Here is a 25,936-nt window from a genome sequence, read left to right on the forward strand (position 1 = left end):
GTACAACTTGATATATTGTTTGTATTGTGTTCTCCCTGTAACTACTACAACAGCAAGTGTTTTTCCACAATGCTTTCCATATTGTTATGAGAAAAATTAATGTGAGTACCAGTCAGAAAAACAACAGTATATGTGAAACAGGGAGTCTGGGAGAGAAATTTGAATTTTTTTTTACTTCCATTACTTCAATCTGATCTGTTCCCACTAAAAATGTTACATGGTTTTATTGTTCTTTGCAAATAGTAACATGCTTTTGTTTTTGCGTTACATTATACTGTCGCTAAAATGGTATTACACAACTATAAAATGTTCAAAAACCCTTACAGGTAGGGAGGTAGAAGGATATGTGGAAGGTGGGGTTATATCACAGAGTGTCATCTCAGGGAACCCAGTTTGGGCTCCATCTGACCCAGTATGGTCCAAAGATTTCTCAGTTTAGTTGTTAGTTAGGATCGGATAGGGTTAGGTATTAAAACAAATACATGGTTAGGGTTAGATATTAACAAACACATGGCATTGAATAGTAATAAAAAAACACATCATTTTACTTAAATATTGTTCCACGAAAGCTCCTTTATACAGACATTAGCACCTCACATTTCTACACCTTTACTCTGACACTGCTACAATTTGGACATGTGAACAAATAAACATGGTTCTTGTGAGAATTATTGAAGAGGATGTTGACATGATTTAATCTGTTGGGCTCTCTTTACTGCATGTGCATTTCTTTATCTGTTTGTGGACCTTTCTTGGATAGTAGAATTATGAAAAACGTCATATTAACCTTGAGAGTGTTGTCCTGTGTATAATTCATGATTTGTATAGAAATAAGCATGTCACACTGTATTTTTATACAGCTCGCTGCTAGCCAACACTGCTATAGCTTGTTACTAATAACACTTTCTGACTTCATGTTCTAGATCATATATACATCCTATTTTACTAAATGGTCTTCAAAGTAAAAATCGTGCGCTTTTGACATATCTATAATTTCACTAAATCTTTGTAGAACATTGTTGTTTTTTGTTCATTTTATCTCATACATTACAAACATACAAAAAGTCAAATATCCTTTTTTCACTTTTTAGTATTAGATGGGATAATATTCCTCTCTTTGCTATCAAACCTTCAAAGAACTTGGAGGATTAAGGTTGCTGACAGTTTAATGACATTATCTGGAAAATGATTGACAAAGCATGGTCTCTTGTCAGAACTGAATGTCCCAGAAAGCTCAATCTTCCCTCACCATCAAAGCCCTGATGTTGAAATGCAGATCTGGTTTGAACAGTATTTTTGCAAATGCTACTCAGCCACAGTACATTGAGGCATACATGCAACTTTTATATGGCCACTTCTATGTCTGAATTCCTCAACATCAGCGTCTACCTTTCAAAAATTATGTTCAAGTTTTACATGTTAAGGAAGAGTAACTAACAAAAGTGTGAGCACTGGACAGTAGTGTTTTGAGCCAGATCGCTTGTATATTATCCGACACCACCTGCTCTGTAAAGTATCAAGTACAAGGATGGATGGATGGAAAGATGGATAGATAGATAGATAGATAGATAGATAGATAGATAGATAGATAGATAGATAGATAGATAGATAGATAGATAGATAGATAGATAGATAGATAGATAGATAGATAGATAGATAGATAGATAGATAGATAGATAGATAGATAGATAGATAGATAGATAGATAGATAGATAGATAGATAGATAGATAGATCTAGATAAATCTAGAAATGTTAGATCAAATAGATTTTTGTCTCTGCCTGCTAACGCCGTCTCAACACACCATGTTACCAGCGTGGATCAAAGACTATGGTGCCACCTCCACAGTGTCAAAAATACCAACGGGAAACAAGACTGTATATCGTGAAAACAATTACATCTGTTATAAAATGCCTTAGATATTGAGGTGAGAGGAGGAACAAGTTATCACTGCCGTGAGTACGTGATTTTTGTGAAGCACTGTGCCAAGTGATGAAAGCAAAATCAAACACAGAAGAAGCAGGGAAGAGGAGAGTCAGAAGAGGAGCAAATGAGAATATATCTGAGCCCAGCAAATACTTCCAATCAAGCTTTGAAGTTGAAGGCAACAAGCAAGCATATAAGAAAAAGAGAGTCTTGCCTCCTGATGTTTTAAATACCCTGATGCAATATATATATATATATATATATATATATATATATATATATATATATATATACGTATATAGCTATATATATATATGTGTATATAATATATAGTATGTATAAAGATAGTGTATAAAAATAGTGACACTTTTTCTGTATCTTAAATCCTAAATGTGGTCAGTTTACATGGTACACCAATAAACAGTGAAGCATTCTAGCTGTTTTCACTCCACACCAAGAAGCCAACCAATAGTGCAGTGCACCACTGTGGCCAAACAATCACATCTGCAGAAGAGCAAGTGCCTCCTCCTCTCCAGGTCTGCTCAGCTGGGATGTTTACACCACCCAAAGGCTGCAAGTATTAACGTTTGATGAACTCTGCAGGGCACATTGACGGGTACTCTGTCATTGTTTGGAAATTTCTTAAAATCAATTCAAATTAACCCCAACTTGGAGCCCAATATACAATGAGTAATGGATTAATGTAATGGAACTGAAAAACTGGTTACCCACATTCCTTAAAAAAAAAAGAAAATTAATAAAAGTGCAAAGAGGAATACAGTAGAATACACTAATCATCAGGGCATCTCATTACCTCCAAACATTTATCTATTTAGTGACATCTAATCTAATGTTTCATATGTGGACTCACATCATTAATGTACTGAAGTGAAAGCACCTAATGTATCTTAATGAAGTACATGCAATTTATATAACAAAATGAATGATTCAGTAACACCTTGAAAAAACACGATCTGTCTGAAAACCCATCAGTCTCTCCCAGGAGAACTCCTCGGTTTTCATTATGTATGCACTGTACAGTACTGGGATACTCGTGCAGTATAACCAGAAATACTAATCAGACACAAGCTGTCGTTCTTCTGGCTGTCATTTTTTTTAAGAAAAGAAAGGAATCCCATTTGATTCTCATAAAACAATACAGAGATTTTGAGGAGTCATGTAAAAATGTTTTTTTTTCCTTTTTTTTTTCAATATGTTCAGTTGCTATGGAATATTTATCAAACTCTCTTCCAACAACCCTCTCTATTGAAGAGGAAGATGAATGGACAATCCCACATCTTCCCATTAGACCATTTCTCTTCCCCTTCCTCGGGCTATCCCAACTATTTTCACCTGCCGTAGTCCCTTCTCTTTTCTCTCATCTTCTCTACTTCTATGACTTTTCTGTTGCTTTGCCTCATTCTCCTTGATTCACCCTTACAGCTAATCATTTCCCTCTACCTATCAGTGGTGTTTTGTTTTTCTTTCATTGGGAACGTTTTAAGCACCAAGCCCCTGAAACCACAATTTTATCTGATCAAATCCTCACCTCTTCCTTTCTTCTCTCCCTCCCTCCCTACAGTCTAGCTCGTGTCATGTCACACAATCAACCTGCTCAGGTTCCACACTATTTGAAACCGGACACGACACACCCACTGCACCTACACCCTGCTGTCCCCCACCACAAACACACTCAAACACCTGCTCCTGCATAGTTTGACAATAGCCAGTGCTTTCTGTTCTCAATGCAAGAGTACTAACCACAAACAAGGGTAAGGGTTATGGAAATCCCTTATGAAAATAGGCATGCAAATGTGTAAGCATGCTGCAGTAATGGAAACATTTGGCTGATTCTGGCACGTATCAATCCCCTCATCATCATTCAGATCCTGAGGACTGAAATAAATAGAATGAATGAATGCTCCCTGCACAACAACCATTTCCACACTAAAAAGCACAAAACATCAGCCTAAAGAAATCAGTTGCCTACAACAAAAATAAATGAAGAAAACAGAATGCAAATCAAAACAGCATTGTGTATCTGTGTGTCAATACCTACTGTAATGCTTCGTCCCACAGCTGAGAGAGGCAGCGCTAACATCCAGACACAGGGCACGCTTCACTGTACTCCCGCTGCTACTGCTGCTGCTGCTGCTGGCTTACTATATATGAGCAGGGCTCCCACACAAACACTGGCTCGCTCCGTACCTTGCTCATGTGCTCATGCACATAACAAAGGCCAACCAGCTGCAAGGTTTGTGCGTGCTCCACATCCACTCAGCCTTAACTCAGCAAACTGCTTTTCCCCTCAAACCTCTTACCTCACTTAATATCTCTTTATCTGCATCTCCATAACCCTCAAAACAACTGTGTAGAGAATCTAACTGTAGACTGACTGATTTACTGGGATTAAGCTTATTTATATTTTTTTTAAAAGTTAAAAGGAAAGAATCCAGTAAACCAGTGCCAGCTGCTGTCTTTGTACCTGCAGATGTCTGGTCATTGAAGAGGCTGCTGTTTTTTTTTTTATTTTATTCCAACAATCCTCTCAGCGGGACATTTGATAAGATTACAGATCAGATAAATAAATCACTGTGTGGCCATGTGCAAACTCAGCTCAGCTGAAAATCCCTTCATTCTCTTGTCCTGTCATTATCGCAACAATAGTGCAGAAAAACTTGCACTATTCCAATATGGCATGTACACCATATGGTCAAAATGGAACGAACAGAAGACATTTCGCAGTATTCCGCAATAGTGGGGGAAATTAATTCATCTTGTTAAGATGGTTACCCTCACCGCTTGTCTTCTACTGACTGAACACAATGACATAATTCATAATAAACACCCTAAATGATCTACTTCTGCTGTTTTAAACCAGTCTTGTCAGAAATTATGCAATGGATACATATGTCCAAAACATATTAGTACCACAATGCATGGTTGTAAATTGTGAGATGGTAATATGTCACTTGACATATGTTTCTGTAGGTCCATGTTATGAAATATGATGGGAACAGAATAGAAAAATGTGGAAACTATAAGCATATAGAACTGTCTAACCACGTTGTTGTTTTTTTTTAATTTCATGTGGATTAACCCTGGAGATTAATTCTAACTTCTAACCATGCCACAATGATGTTCACTCACTAGATGGGGATGTCAATACAGCACAGTAACAGTTTATACCAGTGCTTGAGGCATGCTGGGCTCATGGTAGTCTTCATCCTGAAGCATAGGTCTTATCATAAGGGTTAGAAATAAAAGCTACTCCGTTTGGGTTTGAGATGGATCAATGTTAGAGCTAAAATACATTCTTTTTACAACATGATAAGGTTGTCATGAACGCAATTTTTTTATCCTTCACACACAGTTGCTCTCATGACCACTAGAGGTTGCGTAGTCTTTGAACATTATTATAGTCTGTGTCTGCCCATATGCACATACTTGAGATGGGCACACAGGAGGACAATCTCATATGAGGATGAGAATAAGCAGACCATACCCCTAAACATTTGACATAGGAGTGCAGAAGAAAGGGAAAGAAACACGAGTGGGAGGGAGATGGAAAAGTACAATGACAGTTGAAAACAATGTGCTGTACGATTCTCAAACCAACAATTTCTGGCATTAAGTTGTGTGGAATGGCTACTTCCTTAACACTACCAACATGTGGAAAGGATGATGTCAGTAATGAAGCAAACAATGCTGAATAAGATATCAGGGTTATGATTGTGTCTCCCCGAATGTGTGCATACAGAAACAGATAAGAAACGGCTGAATTGAAGAGAATGTTAGCTAAGTAAGATTTACATCGACATTTACATGCTGTCATGCACTTTTATTCAAAACAACTCACAAGTGAGGAGCGTAGAGGTGCTAATGGAAAAGAATGAGGTTGTCGAACATAGAGGGACAACCCTGCTCTAATAGCGTTTGTCATCTCACGCCACTAATTTGAAATCACAAATTAAATCATTCTGGACGTAATATGCAAATCCTGAGAGAGGGGCAGTAGTTGATAATCAACATAAGATTTGGTTCAGCCAACTTCATTAGTCACTCTGCAAGTAAAGATTAGTAACTTGAACTGGCCATGGATAACCAGTTGAGTTAAACTAGTGTGCCCTTTACAGTTGATCAGACACAAAGTATGGACATTGCAGTTTTATATCAGCAGCTCACATCGATAACAAAAACACACCTATATTAGAGCTCAATATACTGGATACACACAAAACCACTGTACAAAGTAATCTGCTCCTTTGACAGCCTCACCTATTAAGATTTTCAGCCTTTGCAGACCTGAACAAGTAGCAGATGGTAACAACAGGCACTTTGTAAATTTGACCATACACAGTCATGAAGCACCTCACATCAGGTGGAGTAACATACTCCATTCTGAAAACATCTCAGTGTGCTATACTGGTAATAGTGTCCCTCATTTTATTCAATTCAGTTTGCTTTATTTTGTATAAGGCCAAATTCCAAGTATATTGCAGAGAGAAACGCAATATTTTCTAACAAAACAATGTTATTTTGGAAGCCAGAACCACGTATCTTCCTCCTGAGTACATATGTAAGGTATAAACAATGGAAAGCTCAATCTTTCCACTCTCTTTTTTGCCAGTATCATTCTCTATGTTTTTCTCCCTGCTAGGTATTCCTATCACACATGTCAACAGTGCTGTTACCTAAAAGCTATTAGTCCAGAAGAAAAAGTCTGATGTTGAGGGAAACTGTGGAAAGTTTCACTTCACAAGTAAAAAATAAGAGGTGTTTTGATAAAGTGAAGCATAAAAGGGCTAGCTGTCAGAAAAAATACATTAATTTAGATGACTGAAAGGTGAATCGGAAGCAAGAAGGAAGCCAGAAGGGTAAAGCAAGTGGGGCAATCGGATGGTAACTAAAGAAAGCATTACATATAAAACATTTGACAGTAGCCTTCAGTGTCAACAACAACAACAAAAAAAGGAAAGAGAAAACTTATCTGGGGAATATATGAGCAGCAGGAGAGACAAAAAGAACACAATAAAGAAGGGATGGAAATACAAAACTAAGACACCCCACAGCACAAAGAAAAGGAAGGAAAAGTGACAGGGAGCAAATGTATGTTTCACACCATTCTCATCCTTTCAAAATACAAAAAAGGGTAGCTGTTGAGCCAGACGGGGGTACAACAGCAGGGAGGTGCCACTTGGCTTCCTGGCAATGACAGCTCTGCAGCGTCACAACAAAACTCTGTCAAAGTGCAGTGTGTGTGTGTGTGTGTGCATACGTGTGTGTGTGTGTGTGCTTGTTCTTACATTACAATCAGACCCCAGGACACAACAGCTGTCCCTTTACTGTATGCTGTCTGATTAGTCTTGCTCAGCACTGTCAGCCAGCAGGTCTTATGACCACAGCTGCTCTGTTCAGACCAACAAAATTGTTTATAGTGCCGCAGTGCATGCCATAACAAAGCACATTTGTCTTTAACTGAGGCAATTGTGACAACTGTTCTGCTATTCAGAAATAACTAAACCCAGACCTGTGAAGCTCATCCATAAATACAACCAGAACAATAAAAAAAAGTTGGAATGCTGCATGAAATAACAAATGAAATAACAAAATAACAAAAACAAAATGCAGTTGCTTGCAATTACAGTCCAGCATCTAGACTCTTTTATGACAAGACCACGCTGCCATAATAGATGCAGTGTGGTGTAGTGTGGTGTAGCATTGTCTTGCTGAAAAATGCAAAGCCTTCCCTGAGAAAGAGGTAGTCTGTATGAGAGCATAAATTGCTATAAAGCCTATATTATTGATGGTACCCTTTCAGATGTGCAAAATGCGTGTCCCGTAGGCACTAATGTACTCCCGTACTATCAGAGCAGTTGCCTTTTGAACTGAGCGTTGATAACAAACTGGACAGTCCCTCTCTACTTAGATCTGGATGATGCAACATTTATCATTTAGAGAACATAAAGAATTCAAACTTTGATTAATGAATTCACAGAGAAGTTTTTGTTTACTTTTGGGCCAGAGAAGACAGCAGCATCTCTGGATCATGTTCACATATGGCTTCTTGCATGATAAGGCTTTAACCTGCATTTGTGGCTAGCACAGTAACCGTGTTCACAGACAATAATTTTTTTAAAGTGTTCCTGAGTCCATGCTGTGATTTCCATAAAAGAATCATGTTCGTTTTAATGCAGTGCCAACTGAGGGCCCTAGGATCATGGGTTCTGAAAACGGATTTTTCGACCATGTTACTTACACACTGAGATGTGTCCAGATTCTTGAAATACTAGAAACTGTAAATGATGTAATATTCAAAGTATTTGCAATTATATATTCAAGGATATGAACTGTAATTGTTTCATAATTTGGAAACAGAGGTTTTTGCAAATTGCTGAATTCCTGGCATTCAATCTGAGAGTCTATTTCTCAAAGGTACTCTTGATGGAGGAACATGTTGCAGCATGATCCACCAACTGCTTCTTTTTAATATGATCTACTTTTCTAGCCTTATGTTGCTGCCCTGTCCAAACTTTTCTGAGATGTGTTGCTGCCAACAACGCCAGAATTTACTAATACTTTTTCATTAGACAGTACATTTTTTCTTTTTTTCTGTTTTCTATATTACATTATGAACAAAACATTAGCGTTTGAGATTTACTTACATTTTATTTACATTTTACACAGTGACTCTGCCTTTTTGGAACTGGTTAGTACACGATAAGGAGAACATGTGCAAGTGTGGACATGAAGTTGTGCATTTTCATGTATATTTTCTGTATATTCATGCATGTTTAGTGAACATGTTGAGACTGAGGCTCTAGTCTTTCTGCTTGTGTAAATACCATATCCTGCCATCACCGCTCTTGAACTTGAAGTCTTTGCAGACAGAAGTGCATGTGCCCAAAGAAAATGTGCGTTTTTTTTCTTTTATACACACTCACACACATGCTCGTGTAATAAAAACACACCCATGCTGTATATTTATTCTTGCTTGAATCTCCTATGTTGGCATGTCTGCACCACCAAACCCTGTGGTGTGCACCATCTGTCTCAACATTACTCACCACACATCACAGAACACACACACAAACACACGCAAATGCACGGCATAACATCAGCTAATTGAAATGCACACACTTAACATTTCAACCGTGAACTCTGCATGACATAACTGACAGCAGTGCTGACAAAAGCTCTTCAAAGCCTCTGAAAATCTTTCTCTATGCTGTGGTGTTATCAATGAAAGTAATGGGAAGAAGTACAGGCTTTGTCACTGGTAGTTGTTCAGTGTCAGACTAGTAGACAGATTGACATGGGATGGAAGCAGAAAAGACAGAGATAGGCAGGCAGACCTGAGCACAGGATGCAAAAATATTTATTTTAATAAACAATACCTCAAAACAAGCTCTGACACTAAATTAAAATTTCGACTTATTCATTAATCAACTAATGTAAAGATATGCACACAATTACAGGTAACACCCAGCTTGTTAAAGGGTGACACACACAATGATTTTCCCCCAACTCTGACTTTCTCTTATTGTTACCATCACTAATGGCATTCCTCATCATGTCCCTTTTTTCTCTCCTGCTTTCTGTCTGTCCCTTCATTCTAATTTTATTTTTATTTTTTTCTTCCCCTTGTCCTGTTCAGCATTATGGCAGCAGAATTTTAGTCTGAATACCTTTTATGCCAAACAGATTTGCTTTGCCAAGGGAAGTTTTATAAATGTAAAGCTCCCCTTGATGCCCATTTATTTATTTCTGTTTACAATATATGACATGTAATAGAACTGAACCGGACCGGGGGACAAGGAAAGAAGAAGAGGAAAGAAGAGGAAACAGAACAAAAATAGAAACAAAAACCAGACAACCAGCTGCTACACCTGTAAAAAACAAAACAGACAACAATCCATGGTCTCTATTGGTCATTCTAATTTTAACAAGCAATATCTCATCTTAATCTTTGAACTATTTGAGGTGTCTGTTGTTGACTTCACATTTTAATATTTTTTCTTGTGTGTGCTTGGGTTTTTTATGTGTGAGACTGAGCTTTTCGCATGTTTCACCCACACACACTTCAAAGTCTTTTTCTTAAATGGCTGTGCAAATTGAAATATGAAATAGCTGTTATTGCTCTGAAAATTGTCACATTATTCGCATTCTGATATTATTTCTGTTAACTTTTCTCCCCGGAGACTGTTTTCAAAATCTCATCACAGAATAGCTACAATTACTGATGACCAATCTGATAACAGTCCTATTTTCCCCATTTAAGATCAGTTTACCTTGTAGAATGGAAAAACACTCTTATCATTTTATGAAAAACGTGTCACAGATGTAATTTTGAGGGAATAACTGCAACCAATATTGAAACACAAAATCAGCCAAATAAAGCGGATGACTTGTGGTTAAAAAAGGAAAACTACAAACATGTAAAGGACAGAAGGAAAAGGTTCAGAACAAAATTAAATCCAGGGACAACATGACAAAGACATGTGAAAGTGAAAAGGTGGTGGGGGTTTGGGTTGGGTGGACAGATGAGAGGTTTTAGTCATGACAGAGACAGGATAATGGGATGCAGTGATGTACAAATGGCATAGTCTAGCTGAGTTAATGCAGAGGAACCCCGGTGGCAGCCAACATTGGAGACTAACACAGTTGGAGCCTGGCTAGACACAGCATACACCCTCCTGGGAGAATCACTGCTTCCCCTGGATCTATACATGGATTCATCATCTGTGTTTACTTTAGTCTCTGCCTTTGTCTGTGTCTAGCTTTCTCCCTCCTTGCATATCACTCTTTGACATTGCTTGGGTCATCACTTACTACTTGTACAATTGCCACCTTCCTGACTCTGTCGATTAGGTCGCCATCCCCCTGCCCCTCTTGTCTTCTTTCCTATTTGAAATATCAATAACCTGACACAGTTTCTGTTTCTGTCAGATTGCCAATTTGCAATCAACATCTCAAAGACAAATGTGAAAACAAACTAAAAGTAATAGCCAATCTATATAAGAGGACACAAGGGAAGCAGAAGCCTGACATTTACTTTTAAAATTCAACTTGTATTTCCCATTCTAAATCATGTCATTGGAAACTGTTATTGAAAATACTTTTTATATAAACTGTTTATATTTAAATAAACATCACTGATGGTTTGTTCATATTTAAATAAATACCAGAGATGACCACAGGTCCTTGCTCCAAGATATCTGTGGCTCCAACAAACTCCCATTCAAAAAGCATCAAATTCTTCAATAAATCCAAAACCAACAAGTTTTTAACAGAAGTCATTATGGTTTTATTAGCTAAATTTACTCCTTCTGATCAGTGACAATAATCAAACTGTTATTAGCACTCAAAGATATTTTTTTGATGTCTTTTTCTCAAATCACATCTCAAGTATTACCCTCCAGCTTTATCGCCGTCCAAATATTGGCTTAAAAAAAAGACAAGGATGTTGGCATGCAAATGCCGCGCTCAAGGCTAAAACATAGCCCTTCATGAGCTAAGGGATGTTAAAATGGCTACATCCATCTTTTATATTCAGTCTATGGTTGTGAATGAATCTGTAGGTTCAAATAGTCAAGATGGGGTGACTGTAACTCAGGACATCTCAGGACATAGAATGTTCATCTTTCAATTAGAAGGGATTAATCAAAAGTTTTCCCGGTTTACACATCTAAGTGTGCTTGGGCTAGATATTTTGTTTTTCTTGTAAATTGCTTCAGACTAAAGTGCTTGCTACACAGATCTAAGATTAAAATTCTCAGTACACCAAATGTTGTTAGCTTTACAAGTTCATTGCATCATGACTGAGCATTGTACATTAACTCAACTCAACGGTAATGCAGAATTAAGTATTTCATTTGGCTGCCTGGATCCACTGTAAGAGCTCTCCGCTTTTCCACTGTCAGGACTACTGGAGTAATATATATATATATATATATATTTGCCTTTTTCAGATTATTTCATTTTAGACAAGACAATAAATTATCACTGTTTTATTTGGGCAAATAATTAATAATAAAAAAAAAGAATATGTTTTCAGTTTATCTCCCAAACTACTCATACCCCTTCTACAGGAAAAAAAAAAACATCAATATGTGGCCCACATGTTATGGGTAGGTGCCACTGAGAAGGTTACAGGTTAAAAAGAACCATAATATGAACTACGAAACACAGATAAGAAATACATCATAACAGGGGGTTGAGATGGATGGATGGATAAATAATACTTCCTTGTAGCTGTACCATAGCTGAAGGCAACAAGTTGTCCACAAAAGAGATACGTAAAATAAACACAATCAATAAAAAATATGTCCAGATATGCTGAATATCTCACAATATAAACTATAAACATTCCAACAATCTATAGCTGTTCCTCCACATGGTGTGTCATCACAGCAGCCTACACTCCAGATCTGGAAGCTCGCACTCAAAACCTATGCAGCTGTAGTAACAAACCTTAAAAGTTTCACCAGTGATTCATCCTCTTTCATTATAAATACACCCACATACAGACTCATTTTGCTTCATAGTTTTGTTATAACCACTAAGAAATCAGTGGTCTTCTAAAATTCATCCTTATGAATAAAATAACAATCTTGAAAAAGAAAAAGAAAAAAGAAATTACCCTCATTATGAAATAGGTCCTTGCCTCAGGTTCCTATTGTTTGATAGTTACAACATCTTTCTCATCCCTACCAAAGGGCATTTTAAATTAGCTCTGCTGTGTGATCACAGGACAGGACTGTCTGTCAACTAATGAGGAAAGCCAGTAGGTAGGGTTGGTCATTCCAGGCAATTTGAAAATGATCTTTAAGCATGAGATGACTAAAACTTGTGTAGGTATGTGGATAGATGGGCAGAGTTCCTACCTTTATTAAAAACATATTCTAGTATGAGTTTACAAAGGAGCCAGAGAAGCACGGGTGCTTTTTTATATATATACTAAGCCAGATAAAAAGACAAAAGGGTAAAACAGATGGCTGGTGAAAAGTAACATTCCCAGCTTCCATACTGTGACTGATTCTTCGATAGCACTATTGAGCTATGAAGGCTAACTGAAGTTTCTCTCTATCCCACTGTCTCTGACTGTCTGTACCGATCCAAAGGTTTCAGTCATACTGTCTGGCTTGCCACCACATGGATCAAGCTATTGATGACCACTGTGTTGATCAATCAGTGTGGTCGCATTTTGTAGGCTGACGCCCTGCTCTTTTAATGTCTGATTTAATTGAAAGCTGCATTAGTTTACACAAAATTAAAAGAGCTGAGTGATCGATTTGTGTTGAGTAACAGCTAATATTTCACAAAGCTAATTTAGAATACAGCAAAACTCAAGTTGTAAGGCTATGTGGTGTTTAATTTGTTTCTAAGCTACTACACTAATGGTTTACACAATACATGTCAAACTGTTAGTATATTTTATTGGAATTGATAATGTAAAGACTGAAAAATCAATTTAGATCAAATTTAATATCTGTCTACAGACTTAGAACAGGATAACAGTAAAACGACACACTGGGTCAAATTAAAATTCTAGTATTGTACATTGAATTATCTAACTGACATTATTATAAAGTTAGGACATTGTAACATACAACTCACCCCAAATAGATGCAAACACACTGTGGATGGTCAGGGACAGAGTGAATGAGCTTAATGTGTATGGAAAAATGAACATGCATACCGCATGTATTTTTGTCTTGTCCAATCACATGCAGTATCTCAGTCAGTGGGTCAACAGCACATGTACACACAAATGGGAACCACAATCCTTTTCTAATCGTACCGCTTCAGATGAGGGAAAAAAGGAAAGTGAGATTTCCCATATTTAAGGTTGACCTTGCCTTACATGCAGAGCCAACACAACACTGGAAACTGGAAATTTTTAAGTCAGTATTACTCCTCAGCATTCCCCTATTTGTCCTTGTGATGGAGAATGTAAAATATATATAAAAAGAGAGAGAGAGAGAGAGAGAGAGAGAGAGATCTGGAAATGAAACAGGCAGACAAATTAGTGGCAAGCATGCAATCAGAGTTTGAATGAAAGTGACAGGCAGCAAAATAAAGAAGTGAAATTAAAACCACTGCCATCGCAGGTCTTTTTATAGATACTTGTGGTCATGATAACGACTTAGTGATGGCAACCACCTGTTAGAGATTCCAGCACAGTGGCAGGAAGGCCTCTGGTGGGACTGGGAAAAAAGCCAGATTTAAACACCAGCCATCGCAAATATTCCTCAATACAACATAAATAGAAATAGTCAGTTACACACTGCATGCACAGTCAAATGGCAACTGTAGAGCATGCATCTTAGAGCTTCTGTTTTAGTTTTTTTTAGATATGGTAAAAGTGTAATGATAAACTATAACTAAACCACTCAGTCTAATGTTCATCTCATTTGCATGTCAGACTGAACGTTTCAGGATACATGCCCACATCATCTAAAAGAAAACTATCAAATAAGTACAGTAATTATTAGAAAACTAATGACAAAACCTGAAGAAAGCATGAGCAACACCAAAGTTTTGCTAGCATAACATAACATAGCTGCACGCAAAAGAAAAAAGAAAAAAGAAAGATGATCATAAAACAAATCACTCACAAAAAGTTTCAAAATAGACAACTCAAGAAAGAGCTTCTTCTCATGCAGTCAAAAGTTTGGGCGCACTGACTCTTGTACTGTGTTTAATGTTTTATGATTTCATTGTACCGGAATGCTGCATAGCAACAGAATTCTCTAAATGATAAGTTGCAAAGTTTTGTGAATTTCAAATGTATACAAAAGAAAAAAATCTAGTGTGCAGCTACATAAAGAAAAGAGAGAATACATTTTACTTTCTTGCTCATTGTGGTAAGTCAAATCCCTGCAAAGCTATTCAACAAAACACATTCTTTATGTGTAATTATTTAAGTTAGGTGAAAAGGTAGGAAACTGTGAAACTTAATTAGGCCATTAAGCCCATTTGCCTGTAAAATATTTTTATGTACTATGATAACTAATAGAAATAAAAAAATTGTTGAGTGTCATGTACTCTTTCTGAAACATTCAAACCCATTAATTAAGTCTACAATTATAAGGTCTTACTTTTCTGTCTGGTTAAAATATAGTTCCTGGGTATGCAAAATCCTAGTCTGCCCAAAGCAAGCATTTCATGTTGCGAATCATTTTGAATGTTATTAAGCATAAATGTCTAAAATCCCTTTTTTTTCCCCACGCAGATCTGGGGACAAAAAGATGGCTAAATCCAAAAGAAAGACACGTTTCAGTTTCTCCCATTTCAGGTACATCTCTTACTCATAAATACATAGGAATCATGCATGCAACAAAAGCACTCAGGAATGTTTATAAATTAGGCAAAAATTATATGTACATTTTGTTTATCTGTTCAGTTTTCATGTATAGTCAGTCATTCAGTTACTACCATCTGACTACAGGGGCAGACAGATGGCAGCAAATGATAGGAGATTCTGCATGGTATGGATCAACAAAATGGTAAATAAACAGGTGGAGACGCGAATTGCTGAACTGCGTGCAGAATTTCACCTCATGAATCACGAACTGAGACAACAGATGACAGCTGAGCTTAAGAAGAAGCTGAGAGAGGAAGTGTCAGAAAAAGAAAGAGAGAGTCCTCAAGATTGCATCATGTTGGATAAAGACAAAGAAGAGGAAGACAACTTAATGACCCAAACATCTCTCAGTTCTTACTCCTCTGACACACACTCTTATTCAGACTTCAAAAAATCAACAAAATGTGAGCAAAACGATAACTTTAGAAATCTCTTTAATGCTTCCAGTGATAGTGACTCCAAAGATGGTGACATCAGTGATAATGAAACCAGGAAGTTCTCCACTGAGGCTCACAACAGCTCAAAACAGGCTGAATGTTGTCCAAAGGAAGACCAGAGATTTTCATCATATGCTCCCACTGTTTTTGACACCATACAGCTGATGAAGAAATCAGAGGAGGAAGCAAATAAGAGGGATGCTCTCTTTGCAAAATTCAGAGTTAAGGAACTTAGATCTGAGAAGAATAGTGTCCGTGTCGATAGAACGAAAGAGGATCAGGCTTTGCTAATGGAGAGACAGTGGAAGGAATGGCTGGACAAGCAGGAGGTGAGAGGAAACCAGAGCAAAGAAACGCCACATGACCAACAAAATACTGAAAAACAAGGAAGGGTAGGACTTCATGTATCAGCAGAGAAGCAAATGAAGCAAAAACCAAAGGGTGGACAAACAAACCCTGCAAAGAAAATTAGGACATATCTCAGTGACTTCTTCAGTCCTCTTAAGTGGGAGAGATTAGAAGAGGAGGACTGAGATTCAACTCTACATAGCATGTTCGGATTTCTTAATGACCAGCTATATGAAACTTTATAAACTTCAGTTATCTAATAAATAATGAGAACAATCTCCAGTATACCAATTTATCTGTGCTTTAATGTGGTGATGGTGATTTATTGCATGACATGGTCTGTGCTAAAATTACAGTTGACCAATATGGTTACCTTCTAGGCACGACAGAAATATGCCTTTTCCAAATGAATAGTCCTACTCACCTCCTACTCCTTCTGCAAAAACAGTTGGTGTAGTTATTATGTTTTTCAAAATCAATCTTAATCTGTGATATACAAGTCAGGTGTGGTAAAATTGAAGATCAAACACTTGCAGACGCCGACATTAACATTAATTAAAAGGGGAAAAGTCTTCACAAACATCCATCTGAAAGCATTCCAGCCTCTTGAAAAAAATCACTGATTTTTCTGATGAGAGTTGCAATTTTTCCACTAAAACAGGCAGATAAACCTTCCAGGAATTTCACACTATCTGGTTTAGCTATTCTAAAAAGTGATTTAACTAAGGCTCCTTCAACAAGAAAATGTAAGTTGAATTTTCAAGAATGTAAACTTTCATATCAGTCAGAACTGCTTGCAGAAAAGTATGCCTAAGAGACTATGTTTAATGAATGAGTTACACCAAATAACCTTTTTGTCACTGACTTTCTCAAAGATTATTGTTGTACAATGTTAACCTTTGTTTCTGCACATGTTGTCCGTCTCTTCTCTTCGCTGCAGGAATCCACATCAGATTTGTGCCAGCAGGTGGCACTAAGTCCCTGTCTAAAATTAACAAGCAAGATCAGCAGTTTCAGTCAAGAGCACTTGAAGCATGCAAACAGACACTTCTCTCTGTAAAGTGTAACAGACACTGAACTCATACTGCTATTTTCTTTCGTCACAGACTAAGCTGATCATCAGCAGATACCCAGTCTGCATACAGAATAAGAATCGTGCAGTGCATAGACTGAATTTTGCAGCAGAGCTGTTGTCTTTTGTTCTCTCTTCTCTTTATGACACTTTGCTAAAGTGGTGATCATGTGCCAAAGTGTGCACAAAGTGTGAGTGTTGAATAAAAGCATAAACCCAAAATGTTGTCAGTGTCACAAAGGCACCCACTGAAAACAGTTTGACTGATCAGTTTGTGCTGATCAGTTTGGGTTTGTTTGTTTTTTTTGCCTAAGATGTAAGCTACAATTTTTCTTGATCCTATTATCAAATTTAGATAACCTCTAACACTATAGGTCAGCTCTTAACTGATGGTAGAGACTAAATGTGAGTGAAATGCACAAATTGGAATGTGCAGGAACACAGCAAGATCTGATCGACACAAAGCAGATCTCATTAATTAGACATTGAAGAGAATAAAATATATATAGAAATGTGAATGTATTTCAGCAATAGAAATGTCCAAACTGATGTAAACAGGATGGTATAATACTGATCTTTAGTTCATTATATTGAGGGAATTAAAATGGTGGCACTGAAAATGTGCGTGTAAAACAAGACAGATCAGCAGGCTTTCTTATTCTGTTACTTCATCATTTCTATCAGCATCTGATCCAAACATGCAAGATTTTTTAGATAAACAAAACAGGTCTTCCTGTGAAATGTACATCTAGCTCTGCTTTGTCATGATGAGTAACACCCTTCCCCAGAAATGTCAATAAAATAGCAGTCATGATGGCTGGCTGTACGTCTGCCCCATGTCAAAATGCAAAGTGTGGCACTATCTTATACCTATGTAACTCAACACATGTTGAAACTCCAAGAAAACTTGAATTGCAACAGTCAACTCTTAAGGCTCTCGCTCTACCGGTACGGTTATGGTGATCAAAGTTTTATAAGTGCGAAATTGCAGTAAAGACTGACACACAAGTCCATCAGTCGGTCCTGTAGCAGCTCTGTTTAGCTTATTTCCATTGCCAAACACATGAAAAGCTGAGGCAAAATCAGTGGAAAGAATAGAAAATGAGAGGCGTATTTCAGAATAAATCATTCCCTCTTGAAACTATTTCCAACCCCTGCGGCAACCACTCTCATTCAGTATCTTGGTATTTCTCTTGGAATCAATAAACTGGCTTTTCAGATGATTACAGAGACTTTCCAGGAAATCCAACACAAAACAATTTTCTCCTTAATTTTTCTTAAAATAGAAGATTCCGATGTGCAATAAGAGCTTAAAATATAGTGAAAGTAAGCTAGTTCATTTTGTTATTTGTTTTTTAAAAAACAAAGCTGTGATAATTCATCTCTGAAATAAATCAAATTCTGACAAATCCTTAAACCCTCTACATGATGCCACTCATTAGTGACTGCACAATCTAAACTCCAGGAGGCAAAAATAACACTTTATTTATAGAAACAGGACATTTTAGGCAAATTAAGCATCGCTAATCAGCTCATTTAGAATTCTCAAGTAGCTTTCAGAACAAGGAGCAACATCCATATTAATAACATGGACATTTATGATAAGACATTCAGCATATTTGGAACACAATCAGAGCTGGCAGACAGACACACACGTAGTCTTAATGTGTAGTACATCCAGCTCCCTGCTAAGAAGCCATATTAATCTTAATGGACTACAGGAGCATTTATGACTTGGTAACAACTAGGACAGCTTCATCTGTGCTACAGAGAAGCTCATTTGCACATATCCAATATCCTCTCACCACTAAGGAAGTGGGGACCGACATTGAGTTGCAAATTATCTATGTTTAATTAACATGAGGAGCAGGGAAAACATCTTACAGCCTTTGGTCACCATGTGTTTTTTTTGTTATCCAGAAAAAGTGACCACAGTCCACCTGTGCCACATTATATTACAATCTGTCTGTCTCTGTCTGCCTCTGTCTGTCCTTTCTTTCATCTTGTGCATCCATTCTACTTATACAAGCTGTGACAATGCAGCTGCTACACTGTTAAATTTCATGACAGTAAGGACTGAGTTAGAGAGGCACACAAATAACAGACACAGAGGCTTTGTTGGAGCTTTTAAACAAGAAAATTATAAAGAAGCTCAGCTTGTCCTTTCACTCAAATGACATCAAATCCTTCGTGATAATAAACAAATATCACACAACAGGCTATTGTAGAATGTCATCTGTAATTTGACAGCCCTCCCAACACACACATAACCCCCTTCTTGTTTTGATTAGCCATTATTTTGTTCTGGTTAAGGTCATTGATGATTAATCTTTGTGGGTTAGCAGCATTCAGAATTCCCAGGCTCCATCTATTAATTTAAAGGCTGTCCCATGTCTACCTGCTTTCTCATTACTCTGTCTTACAATCATCCCAGGTTTTGCCCCTTGTTGATACAAAGCGTGCTGACTCACTGCATTCTGTTGTATTGAGACAGAGAGGAAGGGAGCATATTTTGATAGTAAAACCAGAGTAATATCGGTCACTTTTCCTCTCTTTCCAATACATGCAATTACTAAGGAAGGCACATCAGCAGTCCTCATTCATTTAGCATGCATAACCGTTCCTACAACAGACTAGTAAGAGTGTTTGTGGGCATTCCATTGCACAGTGCAACTTCCACATGCGTGGTCTTGAGAGAATGTAAGACACTATGTGATGAAACCAGTTGAGATGGCAGAGAACAATGCTGGAGGGTAAGGTAATATCAAGAGTTCTAATCTTGCAGTACACACACTGTTCTTCTGACAGTCCAGGATATGTTTTGGATTTGTCCTCAGAAAGCTCTTATGAGGGGTGATCAGAGAGGCTAACAGTGCAATGAGTGAAGGGGAGAATAGTAATAGATCAAGAAAACAATTCAGGTAAAGTTATCTTTAGATAAAAGAGCTTGTGAACTTACTGAATGAGAACTTCAGACAAGTTAAACCAAAAAATCTGGTAAAATTTAACCTACCTTTCTCCTTTACTTATTTCTCTATTTTGAACTTTTACTTAAAGCTGCAGTTGTTGAAGTCATTTGAAAAACATTATAAGGTAAAGAATGTTCAGAAGCACAAATAAATGATAAAATAATGGCTCTCTTAGTATCTGTTTTCACAACATAATTACAAAAGCAAAAGAGTAAACACTGTTTTTTTATTAATTCAATATGCTCAGACAGCTAAGAGGTCAGCATCAATCATGTGCCTGTCAGTGTCTCTTACAGCCGATGGTTCCCCAGGCTATAATGAATCCTTATTCAGGCTGCAATAAACAGTTCCCTTGTGAGACTGTAACTCCAAGTGTCCCAAAAAACGGAAAATGGTCAGTACCCATTCAGACTTTTATTCCTACAGGACATCCAAACATAAGTCATTTCACTATCAGAGCATTAACAAACGATGACAGCAACTAAAGTCAACGCAATGTTACAAATTTGAGCATCAAAAACTATGCAAAAGTGTTTAATTGATAATAAGATATCCTCCGCAATCAGTAAGGAAATACATTTTTATAACAATATTAATTTCCATATACAAGTTCAAAGCTGTTTGTACATTTTGAGGCATTATTAAGGCAACTTCTTGACAAATGTTTATTTAGACTATGTAGTATGGCCACGCTCACTTGGGAGTTAAAAGGATAACCCGCTTGACTGCACCAACGTCATCCAAAACCAGTGCATGGTCCCTCTAAACACGGATTCAAGGATTTTTGTTTGTCGTTATATTCCTACAACGAAAATTTGTTTGCACTCAAGAAAAACAGACAGACAACAGCAAAGAATAAAATAAAGTGTTGAGAAGTAAACAGTTATAAATATAGTTGAAAAAGATATATACAATTCTAAAAATGGTGGAATTATAAATACGGTGGAGGTAAACATTGATACAGTATATGTTATATAATATTGCACATTTCACATTGAGGTAGTGATTATTGCACTATTTCTATTGCACTCAAAAGAATGTTTAAGTCCTTGTTATTTAACTGATTTCAGTTTGTTTGTTTGAGGTTGGGAATGGGGTAGCTCTGGGGAAAATGCTGTTCCTGAGTCTGTTTGTCCAGGTTTGGTCCGGTGCGGTACCTTTTCACATTATCTTTAAGATTACATGAATGGAAATACCCACCACACATGTTTTACATTGGATATATTTAGCATTGAGCCATATAGTTTCTCTGACACAAAAACCTACTTCTTGGGTTAATGAGTGATAAATATTTTAAAGTAATTAGTATGAGCTGTGCAGAAGGAATGAGACCGGGAAAGGGAATTCTTGATTGAAAACTGGAAGCAGAATTCTGTGTCTCATAGTAACAGCGATGTTATTGTGCAATAGATACATTGTGTATAATATCAGTAAGTTTGGAAAAGTTGTACAATAAAACAGTCTCTATTGCAGACAGATCAGGACTACAGGCAGGCCAGTTCAGTATGTGGACCTTCTTCCTCTACAGCCATGCCTCTGTACTGTGTGCAGAAGATGATTTTGTATTGTGTTGTTGAAAAATGCCTGGATGACCCTGGAAAAGATGTTGTGTTGAAAGCAGCATATGTTGCTCTAAAACCTCAATGTATTTTATGCATTAATGATGCTATTCTCTCATAAATGCCCATTGTCTGGTGTTAGGACTTTTCATCCTTCAACACTTTGTAACTTTCATTTTCCCATTCTGTCAAACTCACGTCAGTCTTAATTTTTTACATCCAAACTTTATCAGAAGATATCAGAAGAGTCTCATCTAAAGTATCTGCCACCTCCTATTTCTGCTCATCCACCACCTGCGTCTTCTATCTCCTTCACTCATGTCATGGAGATGATGCATTAGAGCCTTATCGCCACACTACAATATTTTCAAATTCGGCTCTTGTGCTCTATTACATTTTGTAACATCTTTTCATTTCATGTCCTCTTACTGAAATGGTGCCATCAGAGAAGTAAAAAGCTACCTTTGCACTGATACAGCCCCGACCCATCACAGAGCCTGGCTTTTGGATTTTTTCCAGATAATAGTTAGGGATGGTCCGTCTCGTCTTTGGTCCAGAGTACATGGTGTTCATTTCTTCCAAAAAGACACTAAACATTGGTTCCACTGATCACAGTATGTGTTTCCACTTTAATGATCCATTCCCAGCCGCCTCCAAGAAAAAACAAGTCAACGGCACCATTTACAAGTTGAACATAAGGCTTCTGTTTTAACATAGTTAAGTTGTAAGTGCCATATGTGAATGCAACCTTGGATTGTTGTACCTGAAACATGTTACCTAAAGTAATAACTTCCACATGTGGTTGCTATTATGGATAAATGAAGGTTGGCAGTTCATTGCAATCTGATGTATTGAAGATCAAGGTTGTCTAAATCAGGCTTGTGTCCTCGTTCTTTATGTACAGAAATTCAAGATTCCTTAAATTGTTAAAGTGTACTTTGCATTGAAAGCAGCAAAAGTAAAATGTGCTTACCTTCTAACCAGTGTTGACTCAATAATGACATAACTTCCAGAGCTTGGCATGAATCGCTTCCATCACTCACTTTCAAACTGTAAAATTGATTTGTGAGTGCTCCGTTTCATATTTTCTTATTTAATTTATGAGATTTTGTCATGAGGCTTTACATATTCTTGTTTTAGTAGTGAGGAATTGTATGCAGTCATGTAAAACTGGGTTGTAAGGGTGCATCTGCTTTGGGTTAGAAAAGTGTTAAGACAGTACGCAAGAACAGCTTCAACATGCAGCACGAATGTACAAGAATGCTCAAGAAAATTTGGGGTATTTACTTGATTATTCAGCTAGATTATCAGCCAGTGTGTTGTGACAATGTGTGCTTACTCCACTCACTGCTTTTTCAAAGAATGCTCTATTATTACCACTCAGGTATAAAAAAGCATGTCTCATCTTGTCTGATCTGTTCACATCTTTTCATCTTAATCATCCTTCTGTCACTGCACAACTAATCTCATATGACCTCATCGCAACCACTTCTCATAACTGCAACACACTTCACTGACATTTTTCAAAATTTTCATCACCCATCCTCTCATATCCTCTTTTGTAATTTCTTCTTCCTCGAGCTTTATAACATAATGGACACTAATAAAACTGTATGCCTCAAACACGTGACTATATATTTGCAGTCAAGCTGACAACAAATGACTATCATCTTCTCAATGATGAAACATAGTGTTTACCACTGGTTTACCATAACTATCTTTTTCAAGTCATATGGAAAATCAAACAAATGACTAACAAAAGCTTGGATAAACATGGCAACAAAAGGAGGAAACTACAGTGAAGGATGAATGCTAAAACCTTTTTTTTAGTTAAGTGAAGCATATTATTTTACTGCAAAGTGATGTGATGAAGCAGCAAAATCAATTCTAATTAAGTCAATAATACCTACTTTCTTATAGCCCTTCAACTGAGTATGCTGCACTTTTCGTCAAAATTTATAGAAGAGGTCTTTTGCCAACTTCAGTTAGGAGAAGTGTGCTAAATCACTTTTAGACAGAAGTCTGGATGATGCTCAGGGGTAAGTCTGGAGCACTTACAAAGTGGCTGTATGAAAAGCTTTGGAATAACTGTGGCCACGTAAACAGAAAACCCACATGTGTCTTTACACATGCTTTATTCCCATAATATCATATCAGCCTGTCTGAAATTAGATGACCTGCTTGTAGATGGTGAACAAGTCTACAAGTAGATGATAGAATAGCTCCAGTTATGACACTTAAGAAATAATCTTTACTTTTCTTTTTTTAATGTAACCTGATACTGGTTCTTTTTGGACAGCCTGACTCATCATATTGAATGATATGGAAATCCACCTGCAAACAGATGCAAAAAAAAAAAAGAAAAAAAAAAAGAATGATGATGCTTTGAGCATGCATTCAGCCAGTGTCTACAGGCAAGGACACAGTGACAGATGGACTGTGAAGCTGCTATAGTCCCTATACTGGAGGAAAAGGATGCAGCAGGCAAATAGATACTGGTAGACAATAGAGAACGTAGCCTGTTTTAGAAATTATTTTAGGGAGGACTGAAATGAGAATAAACAGTATGAGGTGAAGCATGGGGTGAGTGTAATAATGACTATATTAGAAGCAACGGATGCTGTATTATATAAGCTTGCTGTTTGTTTTTGATGATCACATGAAGGTCTACACTGCCACTCTGACTGTGGTAGTACTATGGCTAATACCGTCCTACACGCTACAGGATGGAGTAAAGAAATCACTTGACTGGAAAATCAATGAATGCATCACATGATATGAGCAGAGAGGACGTCGCAGAGACTCATCGTGAAACTTGTCAGCTTTTTGTAAATATCCATAATATAAAATATAATCCAGTCCAGTTCACAGTTTATAGTTTTTCATATTAACAATAAGCTTACATGGGGGTAATATGTCATATGTTAGATGCGTTTCGCACTGCGTGACTCAATTTACTCACAGAATCACTTGCGTTTTTACGCAGCTGCTCCTCCTCTCCCATCACTGCGTTCGAATCCACCACCAGTTTCTCGAAACACGCCGACCCGAGAGAAGAGCTCTTCTGTTGGTTCATCATCAACTGGGATACGTTGAGTTTGGGGCTTCCGTGGGCCATCAGCTCTGGCTTGCTCCCTGTGGCTCCAGAAGCTATGCCAAAGGGCTGTAGCAGAGTCTGCCCGCCTGAGCTCATGCCCGGGGCTGCGTCGCCTCCACCAGACTTATCTCCTTCAAAAGGAGCCGGCGTTGAACTGCAGAGGTTCGGTTGTGACGACGAAAAAACCCGGTCCAACTGTTTTTTTTTCCTCTTAAACATCCACAGCCCAGATTCCTTTTTGCTGCCCTCCGCGCCCCCGGCACCGCGACGCTCCGATCCCAGTTTAGGACTCAGCCATGGCTTGGTTTTCCCCTGGAAATTCTTCCACATCCTTCTCTGGTAGGACAGAGACTCTTGTCCCTTAGCGGTCCCTTCAGCTTTAGGTGATTTTTGCTCCATGGTGCCTGTGCAGCAGCCTGCCAGCCTGAGCACACTCTGTGTAGTGGACGGATGTCACAGTAGAGCTGGTGCAGCTTGGTTGCACTTCCACTGATGATCAGTTTAGAGCGCCAAGAAGGAGACGCATGAAGTGATGATGAAAAGGGTGCCAATCTTAAAACGAACCTAGCAAAATGCCTTTACTGGCGCTGTAAATTATTATGTCGCGCCGTGCAGTACGTTAGACAGAGAACAAAAAATTACATTGAAGTTTTATCTTGCCTCAGAAGTAAAGTTGGATAGCATTAAATGACCCCGGCTAAATTACCTTTAATTTAAATTTCCTGCGCTTGGTTGTCTTAAAGTCTGTGCTCTGTCCCCAGTGTTTAACCAGGGATGAAACAAACTTGCCTATTAATTGTAATATTCAAATGAAGAACGAATGGTGCACCGCGCCTCCCTCTGGCCGACCATGCCACTTGACTGGTTAATATGTACGGTGCTTGTTGTGTAACATACCCCTCGGTGCCTTAGAGATGTTTATGATTCGTGTTGTGGATCTTCTGTCACCTCAATTTCAGTTTATTTCTTTGCACTCAGACACTGCAAACCTGTGTGATATTTGCATGGTGGTGTTGACCCTAAATTCACTTCCAAAATGCTAAACTTTTAATCTAAAGGTGTGAGGTTTGAAAGACTTGCTCTCTTTTGTGACATGTGCATGTTTCTGCACTGTGTCTGGATACATTTTCCCTGACAAATAGGTCAGGCCTCAGTGAATG

The 25,936-nt window shown here is 37.7% G+C and overlaps 1 protein-coding gene across 5 annotated transcripts in view; it reads right to left on the reverse strand.

The window, feature by feature from the left end:
- mctp1a (multiple C2 domains, transmembrane 1a) overlaps positions 1-25,569 on the reverse strand; it is a 123,745-nt gene extending 98,176 nt beyond the window's left edge. For 4 of the 5 annotated variants that reach the window (XM_072388138.1, XM_072388136.1, XM_072388137.1 and 1 more), the window contains exon 1: positions 24,642-25,569. In XM_072388138.1, the coding sequence (XP_072244239.1) occupies positions 24,642-25,175 (534 nt within the window). In that variant the 5' untranslated portion in view covers positions 25,176-25,569. Of the gene's footprint in view, positions 1-3,984; positions 4,059-24,641 lie in introns of those variants that run through there. The other variant, XM_072388139.1, reaches the window with a different exon arrangement.
- Positions 25,570-25,936: the final 367 nt, after the last annotated feature.

Source organism: Leuresthes tenuis, unplaced genomic scaffold (assembly GCF_036924035.1).
Source record: "Leuresthes tenuis unplaced genomic scaffold, fLeuTen1.0.hap1 SCAF_6, whole genome shotgun sequence".
Taxonomy (NCBI): domain Eukaryota; kingdom Metazoa; phylum Chordata; class Actinopteri; order Atheriniformes; family Atherinopsidae; genus Leuresthes; species Leuresthes tenuis.